At 51.4% G+C, this 17,103-nt stretch overlaps 6 protein-coding genes and 2 non-coding genes across 8 annotated transcripts; 7 read left to right on the plus strand and 1 right to left on the minus strand.

The window, feature by feature from the left end:
• Nucleotides 1–607: 607 nt before the first annotated feature.
• Nucleotides 608–2,090, plus strand: BO80DRAFT_462857 (uncharacterized protein; the record flags this gene model as incomplete). The annotated part of the gene is made up of 5 exons (XM_025722544.1): nucleotides 608–824; nucleotides 874–947; nucleotides 1,048–1,265; nucleotides 1,345–1,770; nucleotides 1,839–2,090. The coding sequence occupies exons 1-5, from the start codon at nucleotides 763–765 to the stop codon at nucleotides 2,088–2,090; spliced, it is 1,032 nt and encodes a 343-aa protein (XP_025577435.1). The 5' UTR covers nucleotides 608–762.
• Nucleotides 2,091–4,158: 2,068 nt separating this feature from the next.
• On the plus strand, nucleotides 4,159–4,270 carry BO80DRAFT_t96. The gene has a single exon. It is a non-coding gene; the product is annotated as a tRNA-Leu (tRNA).
• A 1,684-nt stretch (nucleotides 4,271–5,954) lies between these two features.
• Nucleotides 5,955–7,041, plus strand: BO80DRAFT_442795 (ALDH-like protein; the record flags this gene model as incomplete). The annotated part of the gene is made up of 5 exons (XM_025721293.1): nucleotides 5,955–6,193; nucleotides 6,242–6,308; nucleotides 6,359–6,805; nucleotides 6,867–6,932; nucleotides 6,976–7,041. 5 exons carry the CDS (start codon nucleotides 5,955–5,957, stop codon nucleotides 7,039–7,041), a joined length of 885 nt encoding a protein of 294 aa, XP_025577436.1.
• A 560-nt stretch (nucleotides 7,042–7,601) lies between these two features.
• Nucleotides 7,602–8,615, plus strand: abfI (putative alpha-L-arabinofuranosidase; the record flags this gene model as incomplete). The annotated part of the gene is made up of 1 exon (XM_025715543.1): nucleotides 7,602–8,615. The coding sequence occupies one exon, from the start codon at nucleotides 7,602–7,604 to the stop codon at nucleotides 8,613–8,615; it is 1,014 nt and encodes a 337-aa protein (XP_025577437.1).
• A 31-nt stretch (nucleotides 8,616–8,646) lies between these two features.
• BO80DRAFT_t97 lies at nucleotides 8,647–8,775 on the plus strand. Its single transcript has one exon. It is a non-coding gene; the product is annotated as a tRNA-Glu (tRNA).
• A 1,505-nt stretch (nucleotides 8,776–10,280) lies between these two features.
• Nucleotides 10,281–11,689, plus strand: BO80DRAFT_14022 (lipase family protein). The gene is made up of 3 exons (XM_025713677.1): nucleotides 10,281–10,834; nucleotides 10,890–11,226; nucleotides 11,275–11,689. Exons 1-3 carry the CDS (start codon nucleotides 10,587–10,589, stop codon nucleotides 11,578–11,580), a joined length of 891 nt encoding a protein of 296 aa, XP_025577438.1. The 5' UTR covers nucleotides 10,281–10,586; the 3' UTR covers nucleotides 11,581–11,689.
• A 2,510-nt stretch (nucleotides 11,690–14,199) lies between these two features.
• On the plus strand, nucleotides 14,200–15,641 carry BO80DRAFT_470683 (FAD-dependent oxidoreductase). The gene is made up of 2 exons (XM_025723072.1): nucleotides 14,200–14,501; nucleotides 14,557–15,641. The coding sequence occupies exons 1-2, from the start codon at nucleotides 14,209–14,211 to the stop codon at nucleotides 15,608–15,610; spliced, it is 1,347 nt and encodes a 448-aa protein (XP_025577439.1). The 5' UTR covers nucleotides 14,200–14,208; the 3' UTR covers nucleotides 15,611–15,641.
• A 206-nt stretch (nucleotides 15,642–15,847) lies between these two features.
• BO80DRAFT_470688 (rhamnogalacturonan acetylesterase RgaE) lies at nucleotides 15,848–16,702 on the minus strand (the record flags this gene model as incomplete). Its single annotated transcript, XM_025723073.1, has 1 exon — nucleotides 15,848–16,702. The coding sequence occupies exon 1, from the start codon at nucleotides 16,676–16,678 to the stop codon at nucleotides 15,848–15,850; it is 831 nt and encodes a 276-aa protein (XP_025577440.1). The 5' UTR covers nucleotides 16,679–16,702.
• Between the last annotated feature and the right edge of the window lie 401 nt (nucleotides 16,703–17,103).

Genomic DNA, 17,103 nt, shown 5'->3' on the forward strand with positions numbered 1-17,103 from the left:
CGAGCCCTCCGGTAGGCAACTGAATTCTGCATTTCTGCAGCAGTGCAGCAGTGCAGCCGTGCAGCCAAGTGAAGGTCAGTCTTCGCAGTGCACAGTCAGCAGTGTAGCACACGTCAGAATGAGTTAATGACTTCTTCCACATAAGCTTACTGTCATCTCGTCGACTTCCCCTGTCTCACACTTCACACTCCACACTACACCCCCCTGGACGATCACAGCAACCACTCTGGCATAGACCAACCGTACTTGACCCTGAATCAAATTCAATTCACAAACCTTCCCCAAAGCATATTCGTAGCTTTTTCTACCCCTGATTCAGCCCGCCATAGCCAGGGAAGCCAGCGGGTCAGCAAGAGCCCCCATGAATACCAACCAATCAGAAGCCATCCTGATGGACCCTGTACGCCCCAACCAATGACAACCCAGATTAAGTGGCCGCCTACGGGTCCTGAAGCTTGACCGATGCAGCTGGAGGTGGACAAAGCCTGGCACAGACACTGGCACTGGCACTGGCAGAAGGTTACACCGATGCCCGGCCATCCCGAGGATCGCCCCATCAAAACCGCAAACGTCCCAGGGTCGCACTCCTCGTTTGTCTCCCCTCCAGCGTCTGATCCTCCCCGGTCCAGACTCGGGGTTGCAATTGATGGCATAATCCATCGCGACTTTGTATATATCCTGCCATTGCCGGGCGGACGCAGCGATGGCCACCACAGCCTGTTAATTTGTTAGTATCGTGTTTGCTGGACGGCCAGACCGCCAATGACGATCCTGGATCTGCCTCCCAAGGAGGCCTCCGTGTGGCCCGTCACGCTGGGTATTCTGTACGTAGTGATACCTTCGCTAATGTCCGCATTAACACCTTTGTTATAGGTCCTGGGTATTCTGGTCCAATCTGACCATCCTCTTTAATAAATGGGTGATTGAGTCGACGGAATTTCGTACGTTTCATTCGCACTTGCGATAAGCAAAAATACTAACACATCCAGGTTATCGTGAGTCGTCAACCACACATGCTACATAGTAAATAACCCACTGATTATCCAGCAATCATCCTCACCACATGGCACCTCATCTTCGCAACCCTCGCCACCCAACTCCTCGCCCGCACCACCACCCTCCTCGACGGACGCAAAACAATTCGCATGGACGCCCGCACCTATCTCCGCATGATCGTCCCCATCGGCATCCTCTACAGCGGGAGTCTCGTCTGCAGTAACATCGTGTACCTCTACCTGAACGTGTCGTTCATCCAGATGCTCAAAGTACCTACCCTCCCCCCCTCCCCTCCCAACCCCTTCACCCAACCCAACTAACCCACCATTCCCTCGGGAATGGAATCAGGCCTGCGGCCCCATCATAACCCTCCTCACCAGCTGGGCCTGGCACGTCACCCCCCCCACCCTCGAATCCTTCCTCAACATCCTCCTCATCGCCCTAAGCATCGGCCTCGCCGTCGCCGGCGAAGTGCAATTCTCCGGCCTCGGCGTCCTCTACCAACTCGCCAGTCTAATCTTCGACGCCAATCGACTCGTCATGATCCAGGTCCTCCTCTCCTCTTCCTCTGCCCATGACGGCGGAGGGCAGAAAATGGACCCCCTCGTCACATTATACTACTCAGCCCCGGTATGCGCATTCACGAACTTCCTGATCGCGTTCTATACCGAGTTGAGGGCGTTTCGGTGGGGTGTTGTGTCGGAGACGGGGGTGGGGGTGTTGCTGGCGAATGCCGCCGTGGGGTTTATGTTGAATGTGTCGATTTTTGTGCTCGTATGGATCCCCCCTCCCTCTTTACCAATTAGGTTTGGTTTGGATGTGGATGCTAATAAGGTATGTAGATCGGCAAAACCTCCGGTCTAACAATGACACTAGTCAGCGTGCCGAAGAATATCCTCCTTATTGTGTGCTCGGTGGTTATCTGGGGGACGGAGATTAGTGTGCTCCAGATGGTGGGGTATGCATTGGCGTTGGTGGGGTTGTTGTATTATTCGCTGGGGTGGGAGACCATTAAGGGGTCTTGTGGGGCGGGGTATACGAGGCTGGTTGGGGGGGTGGAACGGGAGGAGAAGGAGGCGGAGGGGGGTGTATAGTTTTGAGGGTGTGGGGGGGTGTTGATATAAGGGGGAAGGGGAAGGGGAAGGGGAAGGATGGGGGTATGGGGGGGTGTAGATTATGGTAATAGCATGTATTTAATTCGGGTTTATTGATATAATATGTTTCATAGTATGTTGCCTCCTGTGGCTGACTACATTGCTTTTGGGTTAGAGTAAGACCACTAGAATCTGCTAATACGCGAGTACTAATTGACGGGTCCTACATGGAGATTCGAGACGGAAATTCAAGAAAAGAATTTATACCCACAACACATAAAGTGTTTGCTTTTGCATATTGACACCATACAGGATATGTAACCAATAGAACCCTCATATTTAAGATAGTGTATCATATTCAAGTACGAACTTAAGAACAAACTGCGTAGATGGACAGAGTAGAGTAGTAAGCGATACATCAAAGCGGTGAAGACCTCTCGTTGATGGGGAAACAGCGTCTCGCTATGATGATACCAGAAACGAGAATCATACCACAGGGTTAATCAGTCCAGGGTTGAAATGAACCATATTAGCCATTGGGGTTCTCGCGTAAGACCATTTTCACTACACTATAATCAAGAACCAGTCTTCAGCAGAGGGAGGAATATTAGATCTAGTAAATCTCCTCATTATACTACTAATACCAACTATCAGCTATATGGCCGGAGAAATGCCTCTGCAAGTGGCAGCCCCTCCACAATCGATCCCGCATGTGTCTGTAGATACCCGTGGCTCTTGCAACGAATATCCAAAATCGCGGCTAAGAACAGCAACGGACACACCCAGAAGGGACATTCCACTGGCCAGTTAAATGCTTCTCTTGTGTCAGCATCAACGAACCCTTCATTAGTCACCCGATCCTCGAGCATATTCCGGTACTGGTCCGTTACAAGACCGAGGAATTGGTGAAGACCTTTGTAGATCGCGAACGTCTCGAAATACAGCGTCCCCGCGAAGAGTCCCAGATCTCACGTGGTGGTTTGAGGCGAGCGAGGGCTCAGCTGACCACAGCCGATGCTAAAAAAGTTGAGTCCCTTGAATGATCGCATCGTCTTGGTGGTTCGCGGGGTGTACATGTGTAATCTAATCTGTTGCGATGCGCGGATGTCTGGTAATAGCTCGTTGATTTTGTATTGGCTGAGAAGAAGTAATTCCTGATTATAAGTATTAGCAAGCACCCAGTAAGCTGGTTTAAGGAATTCGTTAATTTGGTTTTTCTCTCCCCGCTGGATGGTCTGTACAAAGTCCTCAGTTATAGAGAGATTAATTACTAGATTAATTGGATACTTGAACCTCCCCACCAAGATCTGCTGGAAGATATTGAACGCTAGCTGGATAATAAGGGAACTGCCACTGGGTAATCTTCTATACTGGATAATGTAACAAATATTAGGGTGGAGTTGGTGCGGTGCTGTTTTAAACGCGGGAGGACGGCACATTTCTTGCTCTCTTTGGACTTCGTGGTGGATCTGGCGCTTTTGTTCCTCGTGTAATTGGGCCTCTTTTTGTAGGTCTTGACTGGAGCCTCGCCATACTGGCAGTAGCTTATAGATGGCAGGATTGTCCATGTCTGTTATTTGATTGATGGGTAAACCTTCAGGCTTGTCCCACAGGGCATATAGCTGGGACAAACTCCGAGATTCGGGCTCCTGGATGTTCTGGACAGCTTCCTGCTAGGGACTGTCTTCTAGCCTACCCCACTCTCTCTAGCGTTGGTAATAGTGTAATCCTTGCATTACCCAGAGCAGGCCAATGTTCTACAAAATATTATATGTCTGGTCCAAGGCCCACTGAATCACATGGAAAGAGTCTATCGGTGTGGTTTGGACTATCATGCTGTGATGGACTTGTAGCGGGATCACAAATATCACAGATTACCCATTACCTAAGTCTCGCTACCAGGTGCCGGTAGTTACGACATTCTGCGTTAGCCGTTTATGTCTATTAAGGCAGGTATTAGCCATGGTTCATGACGGTTTTCTATGAGTCGACAGTCATGAAGTGATGGTATGATCGATCTCACGCCGGGTGGTTATTTATCAAATGTTAGCACATTTTCTTCATCCAAGGCAAGGTGGCCGAGCGGTCTAAGGCGTCAGGTTAAGGTCACACCTTAATATGCAGCTCCCAAGCTTCCTGATCATCGTAAGATGGCGTGGGTTCGAATCCCACCCTTGTCAATTTTTTGCCGGCACTGGACCGACCCTTCACTGTTCAAGGCACGTTCGAGTGTCATTGTATTCAATATCTCTCTCTCTTTTTTTCTTTCATTTATTTAATAAGGATAAAGGAAGGTTAACATCAAATCCATCCATACAAGTTGTCGCGAATTCATAGAGTAAGAACTCTAGCATTAGATGGGAAGACCATATGCCCGTGCAGACAGCCTCATTAGCTTCGAGAAATCAAATCCGATCAAATTAATCCAGTTATCTCCCTAATGAATCGCAGATTCTGTCGTACGAATTTTCGACTTGGTGGTGATCCAGTGTGCTTTGTATAATGAATGCCAGTCAGGTGATGTGTCTCGCTTTTCATCCGTTCCTTTCCCACTTCTTCAATCATCAACTCTCACACTTGGTCAGAACATCATCATTTCCATCATTCTATGAGGCTCATTGTCTAGCAGCCGTCGAGTCCTGGGCATCAGCGCCAGGCTAAGGCTCACAATATACCGATCATTGGCTAGTCATCGGTTCAGTTCAGCATCTCTCCCATGAAAATCGAATAGTGGTGTTTGAAGAAGGAGGTAAGAGAGGTGAATGGTAGCATTCAAAGGAGGCACACGGGCACTCTGACAGTCTATCAGTTGTCTATTGATCTATAGAGCGCCTCCTGGTTTCGGTATCTCTTTTCCCGATCAGCATGGCTCAATTTCCGACACTCCGTCTGCCCCGCACGCAATAATCGGCTCCTGCTCCACGTCCTATACCATATTTCTCGGCTTCTCAGCGTTGTCCTTGACCGGCTTCCTGCCAGTCAAGTATATACATCCAGCTAGAACGCTGCACAGTATACGCTTCCCCGCCTCTGAGATGTTTCCAGCACCATCCCCCTCACACTGAAAGCGCAGAAACGAACTGCCGTCGCATGCCACCGATGTCATTCCCGCAAGGTGAAGTGCAATGCACAGAGAGGGGTTTCCTGCAGCGGTTGTCTGGCAAGCAATACCCCGTGTGTCTTGATTGATTCTCAGCGGGGGCGGTAACTTTTCGTTCCTTCCTGTGATTGATAATGTGCTCACACAAACCAGTTATATCCGACGGGCCAAAGCACCCGTAGGCGACCAAATCCCTCCACCATCCATTTTGCTAGAGACAACGAGAGGGACATGCGCCGGTCGTCTCGTGATGAGACCCATGTCGCAGTTACCTCGGACCGGTCCGACGTACAACCGTTGACTCCGCCCGTCTGTGCAGATGCAGACGTAGACTCAAATAGCCGGTTTTACTTACACATTGCCGACCAGGGGTCAGATCTACCCCAGCACCTATTACAGACGAGGCAAGTACACTTTTTCTAGGCGAGTCATTTAGCCTTAGATCCGTAGACAACGACGTTCTGGCTCCGTTTCTCTGCGAGGCCCCGGCCTTCCAAAAGCGATTGCATTTTCCCATTGCTAAGGGATTCGACCCCAGCAATCAGGGTCAACATAATATTGTCCAGGCACAGGCCCGCTTGCTGGAAAAGCGAGGGATTTTGTTTCTTCCCAGCGGCGATTCCCTGGATCGACTACTTCAGGTCTATTTCCGATACTTTCACCCGGCATTTCCAGTCATTCGTCGGTCAGAATTTTTACAAAAATGTCAGACCAACAAGTTTTCTCTCCTGGTTTTATGCGGGGTTCTCATGGTGGCTGCTACCATGTGCAGTAGCGCCGATCTGGCTTTGGCAGGGCTGTCCCATAGACACCAAGCCCGTGAGACCTTCTACCGACAAACTCGGGCTCTGTATGAGTCCGACTCCGACCCGGACAAGATAATTAATGTAGTCGCTGTGTTCCTTATCAGTTTCTGGTGTGGTGGCCCCAACGATCAGAAGGATTCTTGGCATTGGCTGGGGATTGCCATTGGAGCTGCACGGAGTCTGGGGTTGCATCGCTCGTAGGTTCAAACTTTACCCTTCCCTGTTAGGACCAACAAACCTAGTAGGACGTCTAAATCCCACATGAGTAGCCAGACCGCCCAGTTATATAGAAGAATATGGTGGAGCTTACGGGTTAGTGTCGGGCCATCAACCGTGACTGACCCATCTAATGCGATATTTAGATCCGAGACGCTCTTGTCAGTGGATCCATTGGAAGACCTCAGCACTTCTCAGTCAACGACTGCGTTGTCGAGATGCTAGAGCCCGGAGATCATGCATATAAGTATGGCCCTCTGGTAGACACCGCCGCATTCAAAAAGGTCTCTGCTATGATCGCGCGCGGGAAAAAAGACGCTCAACTCCTGTTCGGAGGAAATCAAATCGGTGATCGAGGCTATCGAACCGACTGTTTTTTTTACGAACCAAATCCTGGGGCAGAGATACACCGCGAGGAGGTATTTGGTCCAGTGTCGGTGGTTCGAGTGTTTGATACAGAGGATGAAGTGGTCGCGATGGCTAATGATACAGAGTATGGTCTCATGGCGGGGGTCTCTACGACAGATTTGAATGCAATGCGAATGTCTGGGAGGATTGAGGCTAGAGTTTGTGGGGTAAATTGTGATAGTGTGGTACGTTGGGCTGCTTGATGACGCTGGATATGGATGATGGTTGATACTAATTCTGGCTTAGATGAATGTGCAGGTGCCGTTTGGGGGTAAGAAATCGTCGGGGATTGGAAGGGCGTTTGGTTCTAACGTGAGTTCTCTTGCTGGGCTTGGAGTGAAGCTGACGTGGATAGGTGCTGGATGCTGATACTGAGCCGAAGACCGTTTTGATCTATGTTGGAAGGAGTAAGGTTACGTAGATGACTGCTCGAGGTATATACCTGGTTTCAATCCTTATCAGATCCCTCTCGTCTTACCGTGCTATCCTAGCTCTCGGAATTTTGAGGGATATCAAGGGAAATCAGCTTCTTTCAGTCTGTTCGGCCTGCAGATGCGGGGTTGAGGGGATTATTTAGTGCAGTGGCGGGAATCTGCAGGGTTCAAGGTCTCTCCTCATTACCCCGGATCAAGTCTCGGATGGCGGAGAATAGTAGTGTCAACTACTAGTTGGCTTGTGGGCCATAGCCTATTGGAGTAGAAGGCACTGTGCCTGAATCGTAGAAATCCTATCAGCCTAAATTCAGGGCAGGCCTTGATCTGCCGCCGGCTAATATGAACGGATCCGCCACGGGGAAGCGGGATGCCTTGATGAGATGCTAGAAGTGGAAGAACTATAGACTTGAACCAGTCGCAAAGTTGACATGTGCACATAGCATATAAAGCTAAGAAGGGTACGTTTTAGCATCCCCAAATTTCAAACCCATTGATGTGGATTATCCACAACTACAACCTTCTATTACAAACAATGCTAGGCTCCATCATGCTTACCCTTCTTCTGCTGCTCACCAGCATTTGCTCCGCCGCGGTTAGCAATGATCTATACACTAGGAGCAATTTACCTACAAGCTTCGAATGGGACTCGAGTGGCATCCTCATCGCCCCCAAAAATGACAGTCGGGACATTGCAGGAATCAAAGACCCATCAATCATCCAGGTTGACGGGACGTACCATGTATTCGCAAGCACGGCCAAAGAATCCGGCTATAGTCTGGTGTATTTGAACTTCACCGACTTTTCAGATGCCAACTCGGCGCCGTTCTACTACCTGGACCAAACCGCGATCGGAACGGGTTATCGCGCGGCACCCCAGATCTTCTATTTCGAACCGCACAATCTCTGGTATCTGATCTACCAGAATGGCAACGCGGCCTACTCGACCAACCCTGATCTCAGCAACCCGGCAGGATGGAGCGCCCCGACCAACTTCTTCGCCAGCGAGCCCGACATCATCGCGGACAACATCGGGAACGGTTACTGGGTAGATATGTGGGTGATCTGCGATGCATTGAACTGCTACCTCTTTTCCTCGGACGACAATGGCCATCTCTACCGGTCGGAGACCACGTTTAGCGATTTCCCAGCGGGGATGGGCAACACCGTGATCGCACTCTCCGACGAGACCGACATATACGACGTATACGAGGCATCGAACGTCTACCACATCGGTGACAGCCAATACCTCCTCCTCGTGGAAGCAATCGGCAGCGACGGCAACCGATACTTTCGCTCCTGGACCTCAACCAACCTCACCGGAACCTGGACCGGGCTGGCAAACACCGAGTCGAACCCGTTTGCCCGATGGAATAATGTCCAATTCAACGGCACCGCCTGGACGAAGAGCATCAGTCATGGCGAGATGATTCGGACAGAGGTTGATCAGACCATGACCATCAGCACTGAGGAATTCCGGTATCTCTACCAGGGAGTGGATCCGGCGGCCAGCGAGGATTACAACGCGTTGCCGTGGAGGCTGGGTCTTTTGGTTCAGACTTAGTGCACACTAAGAGTGACCTTTCCAACGAGTTGTCTCGGTGGCGCAATTGGTAAGCTTGCCCTTTCAAATCTACATCATCACCCAGTCACTAATTCAAATAACAGGTTAGCGCGTACGACTGTTAATCGTGAGGTTGAGAGTTCGATCCTCTCCCGGGACGCATCTTTTTGCTTTTTCCACTTTACTAGCAACTGGATTTCTTTTTCTTTTGTGTGTTTTCTTCTTTTTAAGTTGAACTGGGTCATAAAGGGCACCATCCAATGCTACGAACAAGTCGTGGTTTGCAAAGGAAGCTCAAGTGGGTGGTATACGGAGTACCCGGTTACCACCATAGCTTTATTGCGTATGTCTGATCATCTTCTCAAGCGAATCGTCCCCCCAAAATAAGGAATATAAATAAACCTTTCAGTGGGAGTAGAATCACCTGGTTCATGCTGTATTGTTCGTAGGCCACCTTCAGAACACTTTTACGATCCGGATCGGCGGATCAAGATCCGTCTATAAAAGGAGCGGATGTATATATATGTTTCAAGCGGATAGTTTTACCGCCCCAAGTTGCCAACATCGAACAACTCACCAGTCTGTCCAAGAATTACAAATGGATGATACTTCTACTGATTCCATTGATCCCAATGATAATCCTCTAAGACACAGATCCACGATGTAGGTTATTGTCAGGTTCGGACCAGTGATCACATGACGTGCTGGAACCTCAACATGAGACCCTGAGCCTTTCGATGACTTTCCGCAGGAATGGCCCCCATGCGTTGGATTGTCAAATCCCCGTTACCCACCTCTGTTATCTGACTCAAGGCAACCCAGTGCACCACCTGGTTGATGGATGGGGTTGGTCGACCCATCGGAGGGATGGAATCCGCGAACTGCCGGCGAAACCTGGGAGAATTTGACCCCCGACGGTCCCGCGCGTAAATCCGCACCGGGAGCCCCTTCTCTGAGCCGTCATCGCACCATCCAGTTATCAACTTTATCATCACCACATGCAGCACCCCTCGTTGATCCTATCTTCTTCCAGTCTGTCACATGTTGGCCCAGGATATCCCTCGGAGACCGTCTTCATCCCGACCTGACGATAAGGCTGGTTGATTATGCAGCGGCTGCCTGGTCCGCGCAGGATGCCCGTCCCTGTCCTTAATGCATCGCGATAATGTTGTCACCTGCCCGACTGCAAGAACTCCTGCGGAAAGCAGAACACGAGCTTACTCAATCCTTCAAGTGACCCCCTTCTGCCGCCCCTCGACTAAGCTTTTCGAACGGTAGTGCCAGTCCCTGGGGTGATCCACGTCTCTGGTGCCACTGCGGCTCCGATTGGTGGAAGCAACAGTGTTCAAATTACGCTCCCTCGCTAGCCCGAGTGGCAGGCACATGGTGGGGATCACTGGTTGAGACATTCTAGAAGAGTAGCCGGTCGTCTCCCGCGAGCGGGGGCATCACGTCCACCTTGGTCCGACACGCGTGGCCTGAGCGTGACTGCCGAAGCAATCTGCAAAGCAATATGCAGACCCGAATCTGGTAATTCCCCTGGCACGGAGTGCGGGCGAGTCCCGAAGCCATTTGGCTCCCCCCTACTATGGCCTCTACCCCTTGCAGTCAACATACCCGAGCAAGTTCCAAGGGCTACGACGGAGCCCGGCTCAGACACGTCCGCTGATTGGCGGGTAGCTGAGTTGCTGGGGCTAAATCCTGCAATGATTTTTGCGCCAGGAGCGTTTCGTCGCATTTCTCCGGCCATTGCGACGCCTCCTATCATCGGCCGGGGTAAGGAGCACTGGTTCGTGTCAATGTGTCCACTGCCAACGGGCACATCCCCGACAGCCATGGCCCGTGGACGGCACGTCTGTCCCCGGTTGATCCCACTCCCCTATAAAGGGGAGGAGATCGCCACTGTGGTCCGACCTGAATTCAGCAGATCATTCCTTCAATTGCATCCTGCGCTGTTTCGCCGATCTCAAAATGTTCTTTGTCAGAGAGTTGGGGGCTGTCGCAGCCCTGTCCATGCTGGCCCATGCTGCCCCTGCTCCGGTGCAGCGCAGGGACATCACCTCTGCCCTGTTGGACAAGATCGACCTGTTCGCTCAGTACAGCGCAGCTGCCTACTGTTCGTCCAACATCGAGTCCACTGGCACGACGCTGACCTGCTCCGTGGGCAATTGCCCTCTGGTCGAAGCCGCAGGTGCCACGACCATCGATGAGTTCGACGAGTATGTCCTCACCCAACCCATGCCCGATTCCCTACTCCCTACTAACTATCCCCAGGACCAGCGACTACGGTGACCCGACCGGGTTCATCGCCATCGACCCAACGAACGACTACATCGTTCTTTCCTTCCGCGGCAGCTCCGACCTCTCCAACTGGATCGCCGACCTGGACTTCGGCCTCACCTCGGTGAGCGACATCTGCTCCGGCTGCGAAATGCACAAGGGATTCCTCGAGGCCTGGGAGAATATCTCCACGACCATCACCTCGAAGGTGGAGGCTGCGGTGGCGGAATACCCGGATTACACTCTCGCCATCACGGGCCACAGCTACGGCGCTGCACTGGCCGCTGTCGCCGCCACCGTGTTCCGTAACGCGGGCTACACTGTTGAACTGGTACTCCTCCTCCCCATACTCCTCAAAAGCAACTCTAACAATCAATAGTACAACTACGGCCAACCCCGCATCGGTAACCTCGCCTTGGCCGAATACATCACGAACCAAGACATGGGGGGTAACTACCGTGTCACGCACACCGACGATATCGTCCCCAAGCTTCCTCCTAAGTTGCTGGGATACCACCACTTCAGCCCGGAGTACTGGATCACCAGTGGTAATGATGTGACGGTGACGGTGGATGATGTCGAGGAGATTGTGGGCATTGATTCGACTGATGGTAACGATGGTACGTTGCTGGATAGCACGACGGCTCATCGGTGGTATACCATCTATATCAGTGAGTGTTCTTAAACCACTACTCACTTACTCACGGTCTGGGTTGCACATATGGTGGGATGAGATGAGTTGTATATATGATTTAGTTATGGTTATGATAATAATAATCCCATCTTAACGAGTGTCTACCTCCACGTTGAAGAACCAACATAGAGTTTCAGATACAATCTCCAACAGCTCAAAAATCCTATGTATGCAGGTAAAAACCCCTTGACCGAAAATTCCCCGACCCGCCTTTTCACCAACCAAACTCCCGTCTCCCACGTTGCATGTTTCACATAACTTAAACTAGTCTAAATCAAGCATAGATTAGATCCCCCCTTGCCCAATACCATCCATCCTTAGAATGAACCATCTCCACAGTTCACTATGCTGACTCGTGTTCAATATATCCAATATATCTAATATAGCCAAGACTCAAATAGTGTGGACGTAGTCCCGTGGCTAGAGTGATTTATTTCATGCATGGTGGGGAGATGCCACGTTGGTCTTAATTGCTTGTTTATTATTAGGGTTGCTGTAGGGAAGAGGTGGTAACTGAGTTTAATCCGAGTTGGACTTTTAGCGTTTGACAAGTGTGTTTTGTTTTTAGCGTAACGGTTTCCTTGCGATGTATGTGCCTTAGGGTTTCGGCTCGACTTACTTCCGTAGGGGGACACCGTCAATGATGCAGGCTGGGTTGGTCTCGGTCTCTCCAGTGGAATTAATGCGCGGTTCAAAGCCGAAAAAAAAAATTATATCGTAGTACGTACGCTATATACTTACAGCAATTGGGAAGAACCTCCCGAGACGGCTTCCGGATGCTTAGTTTCAGGTACCGGGCTAAGTGCTAACGGGCATATGAAGGGCTTTAAAAGGGGTGTCTCTGAGAAACTTGGTAAGTATGGGGATTGTTACTTAAGAGTCACCAAAGGCTTGGCTTCTAGTAAAGAATTGTTGGCGCTGAGGATAGCTAAGGCTACATGTAGCCTGAGGCATGAATGTTACGGCCTTAGGCATACATCAAAGTCGCAGGGATGAAAGACTAACGATGAAGATACCGATGGGCATAAACCGGGCTACTCTGATAGTGGTAGGCTCTGTTGGTTAAGACCTACAGGGAAATCATGGGGGAACCACTTTTATTGGTATATGTGCGATACTTCAGAGGAAAGTGTCCAAGGTCGGTGTCACGTGAGGGGCAATGGGGGAGTGGGGTGCATTCAGCAGTACACTATATGGTACAGTGCGAAAAGATCGTTAGTGGGATCAGTTGGTCCACCCGTGGCAATTATGTCACAGGCACTGCCGCTTCCTTCTAGAGTAATGATGTGAGGTTATTCAGCAACTTCTGGCAAATCACAGCAACTTGAGATATTAGGGGACTAGCAGAATCCTGAGATCCACTGATAAAGCTAACGATCTATTCGCACCGTACCATAGTATGTACCATGTACTCCATGTACATACAAATGACCATAAAAAATAGATCCATATCCACCGAGTTGACTAATTAATTCTCGAAGAGATGATAAAGCAGCGGGACGAAGATCCGCGGCAGAACCATGTGGATGAATTAGGTTGATATTGTGGCTGCTCCAAGATAAGTGATAAGAATCGATCGGTGGGAAAGACTAGCAGCTGGACCTTGCCACATGCCATCGAACGGAGCATCGTTCTGTCTTTGTAGCCCTTGGTATTTACCTATGGGAGCAAGTTGTACCGATTCATCCCAAGATATCTTTCGGGCTGGCAGCTCATATATCCAATCTCGTGCGCAATTGTCTACCTGGACAATGATTTGGGTTTCTAGGGTTCCTGACCCTCGGTCTTGAAGTAAATGGGTTCTCTGGAATCAGGCTGCAGATCTTCCACACTGTACAGGTACTCCAAACATCGTGTGTTGCAGAAATTGGATTATTACGGAGGGTGTTGGGGTATAGACATCCAAATATTAACAAACGGCTTCAGACAAATCATGTCGAGGTTCGAATCTGCCAGCAAGACAGTAGCTGCATACTGTAGGGTCGGTATGAAACCCGCCGAGAGATGACAAAGCGGAGCATTCGGAACGGATGATCCAAGGCCCCTGACTGCAGCGCTCAAAGTCTTGAAAGTTGACAGTTGAATCGTGATTCGTGACATCTTCGCCCCGACATCTCTCCCCACTCCACTTTCCAGCTCCACCCACTAATCGAGAAGAGGCAATCTCCTCTGAGTCAGCGGGGATATTCCAAGTTCCCAACCAACGGCTGCTCAAGATGTGAACCAGGATTGATGTCGCCAGGGGCACCCTACCCAAACTGGCTTCAAAATCTGGTCTAGTTGGTACCCCATCCATGTTGGGGCAACTTGAGGCACCTTGCGAGTATTGCTAGGAGGAAGGCTTAGGCAGACGACTAGATCCTGCGCTACTGATCATCCCCCAAATCCGCCTATCCTAGTTGATCTGTTAAGCGATCCTGCCAATCACCGTTTCGAAACTTGGTCCCACCTGATGGTCTAAGCCTTGCACATATCCGAATGTACCGGCCGGACAAGATCCCACTACATTCGCCATGGGTGACCGGGTCAAGAGACTGCCGATCCGGCATTCGGATCACCTATATGAACTGGCCTCGCTGGCCTCCTTCAGCAAGCACCACCCCTGATTGATATTCCGCCATGTCAACCCCTTTCAAGGTCATCATCGTCGGTGGCGGCCCAGTCGGGCTCACGGCAGCCCACGCACTAAGCCACGCGGGCATCGACTTTGTCGTACTTGAAAGCAGAGACTCGGTGGTTCTCGACCAAGGCGCCAGTTTAGTTCTCGGGCCTCCTTCTCTGCGCGTGATGCACCAACTGGGTCTTCTTGATCAGTTGATGGCTATTGGTGGTGAACTCAATATATCGCAGTCGTTTACTCATCAGGGATATGAATTCCGTCATTACAATCCATTTCAAATTATACAGAAAAAGTATGCCCTCCCCCCCCCAAAACCCATTATACCTTCCGCTGCTCACTATTACCAGCCATGGCACCGTCCCGGTGTGCTTCCACCGCGCCCACCTAGTCGAGACGCTATACAACGAACTCCCAGAGCAAGCGAAACAGCGATACCTCGTCAACCAAAAAGTCATTGATATCGAATCGCTCGAATCGCACGGCACTGAATCCGATGTCAAAAACGACACCGTCCGAGTCACTTGCGCCGACGGCACCACCTACGAAGGATCCATGGTTCTCGGCGCGGACGGCACCCACAGCATAACACGGCAATTGATGCGCCGACTCGCCTTGGCCGCGAATCCGGCACAGCCCTGGGACGCCGAGAAGCCCTTCCCGGCCACATACAGATGCACGTGGTGTAGCTTCCCTCGGGGAGGTGAGAAGATCGGAATCATGACTGAGACCCAGAATCAAGATATGTCAGTCATGTATCTCACTGGGCGCGAGCGGGGGTGGGTCTTCCTCTACGAACGTCTACCAGAGCCAACTACCGAGCGGACAAAGTACACCACCGAGGACATCGAGGCCGTGGCGGCGCGGTTTGCCGAGTACTCTGTTACCGAAACACGACGCGTGAAGGACGTATTCGCGGAGCGATTCAATGCGGGCATGGCGAATTTAGAGGAGGGCATCCTGCAACACTGGAATTGGGACCGGATCGTTCTTACAGGCGACGCATGTCACAAATACACCCCGAACGCGGGACTAGGGCTCAATGACGGGATTCAGGATGTGGTGGTGCTCTGTAATGGGCTACACCAGGCGTTGCAGAGGGCAGATGGACCGTTATCCACGGCCACACTGGGTCGTGTGTTCGAGGCGTATCATACGGAGCGCGCGGAGCAAGTTCAAGCTGATGCTAAGCAATCAGCACAGGTGACGCGGCTCCACGCGTGGGCGAATACGCTGTACTACCTCATCTCACGCTATATCCTATCCTGGAATGTGATTGAGGGGGCATTCCTCAATTATCATGTCTCGAAGAAGATTAAAAAGGCGGCTGTGTTGACGTATATCCGTGCCTCGGAGCCGTTCAAGGGGGCTGTACAGTGGGATCATCCGATGGAGATGCAATAGATGCTAGAACATTGAAATAAATTCAAAAGCGAACAATATTTGACGAGGATACCAGCGTGTGCAAGGTCAACACCACATTCCTGTAGTTTTTCGATGTTTGTATGTGTATGAATAGCCCAGGGAACACCAGCACAACAAGGCCATCAGCACGACCAGCTATATCAGGTTCATGAACCTACTACAAAAGGTACCCGACATACCTACCACTGCAACACCAACCCAAAAGTCCTAAACAACTCACAAACACCCCCCACCCACCCCCTCCAAATCGACATCCAACAACCCCTCCAACCCGACCCCCCCACACAACACCCCCCTCACAAACGCCTCCGCGACGACCTCCGCCCCCGCCACACTCGTATGCGTATGATCGATGGGATAAAACGCATCGACCACCTCCTCCCCCAACTCCTCAAACACACTCGCCACATATCCCCCATGATCCACATACGCCACCCCCGTCCGTTCCGCCGCCAACTCCGCATACCCCACAAACCTAGTCGGGTCATACACAAACGTCCCCGTTTCCCACGGATTATCAGGCGTCTGGGACGAGATAATCACATTTGCGCCTTTGCTGAGGAACAGGGTGGCTGCGTTTTCGAGGTAGGCGGGGAAGGTAAGGATGGTTTCGTTGACGCCGTCGTAGACGGAGTAGCAGATTTCCGTCCCGTTGCCGGAGCAGTCGGTGCGGCCGTTGTCGGATGTGCTGGAGAGGGTGCCGCCGTCGTTGTGCCCGAATTCGATGATTACGTAGTCGCCGGATTCGAGGGTCGAGGCGATGGTGTTGAAGCGGCCTTCGCGTGTGTAGGAGCGTGCGGAGCGGCCGGCGACGGCTTGGTTGGAGAGCGTGGTGGGGTTGCTGGTGCTGTTCGTTAGGTAGGTGGATAGGTAGTCGCCCCAGCCTGGGGACGTTAGTCTGGTGGATGGGTGGGGGAAGGGAAGGGGGTTACCGTTTGTGCCGGAGCCACCGCCGCCGGTGGCCATGGTGGAGTCCCCGGCTAGGTAGATGGTCGTGGCTAGGGTGGTGGGCAGAGAGGCTGCGAGGGAGAGGATGTAGGGCTTCATGGTGGTGGTTGTGGTGGTAGTTGGTAGTTCACGGCTGTAGTGGTAGGTGGTAGATTGGATCTCACAGTAGTTATACAGTCAACGAAAGCAGGTATCTACATGGCTAGGGTTGGCATCATACGTGGAAAAATACATCGGGGGTTGATGCCCCGAACGGAGCAATCCCTGCATGTCCGTGTCCTGCAGAGATGAGATCGGCGGGAAGAGGGGCTCGTCTGCAGAGCGTGGCGCTGGAGAGGATTTGTCCGAGGGCGTGGCGTTAGGGCTTGCTTCCCCGCATCGGGTCAGCATTGTCAGAGGCTGATCGCGGGATTTTCCACAAAGTCGCGTAATGGTCTCCGGAGGGATATTCCCTTGTTGGGAGGGGTTTGTATGTACTCCGAGTATTGACAGTTGGTGCGTTGGAAGGTACTAATGCTGATCTC

Source organism: Aspergillus ibericus (genome assembly GCF_003184845.1).
Source record: "Aspergillus ibericus CBS 121593 unplaced genomic scaffold BO80scaffold_10, whole genome shotgun sequence".
Taxonomy (NCBI): domain Eukaryota; kingdom Fungi; phylum Ascomycota; class Eurotiomycetes; order Eurotiales; family Aspergillaceae; genus Aspergillus; species Aspergillus ibericus.

Bases quoted from the DNA above. Each gene is read 5' to 3' on its own strand.
- BO80DRAFT_14022 (XM_025713677.1), top strand. From the start codon at position 10,587: ATGTTCTTTGTCAGAGAGTTGGGGGCTGTCGCAGCCCTGTCCATGCTG. The intron at 10,835-10,889 runs GTATGTCCTCAC...AACTATCCCCAG, and splicing joins ACCATCGATGAGTTCGACGA to GACCAGCGACTACGGTGACC. The intron at 11,227-11,274 runs GTACTCCTCCTC...AACAATCAATAG, and splicing joins CGGGCTACACTGTTGAACTG to TACAACTACGGCCAACCCCG.
- BO80DRAFT_470683 (XM_025723072.1), top strand. From the start codon at position 14,209: ATGTCAACCCCTTTCAAGGTCATCATCGTCGGTGGCGGCCCAGTCGGG. The intron at 14,502-14,556 runs GTATGCCCTCCC...CACTATTACCAG, and splicing joins TTTCAAATTATACAGAAAAA to CCATGGCACCGTCCCGGTGT.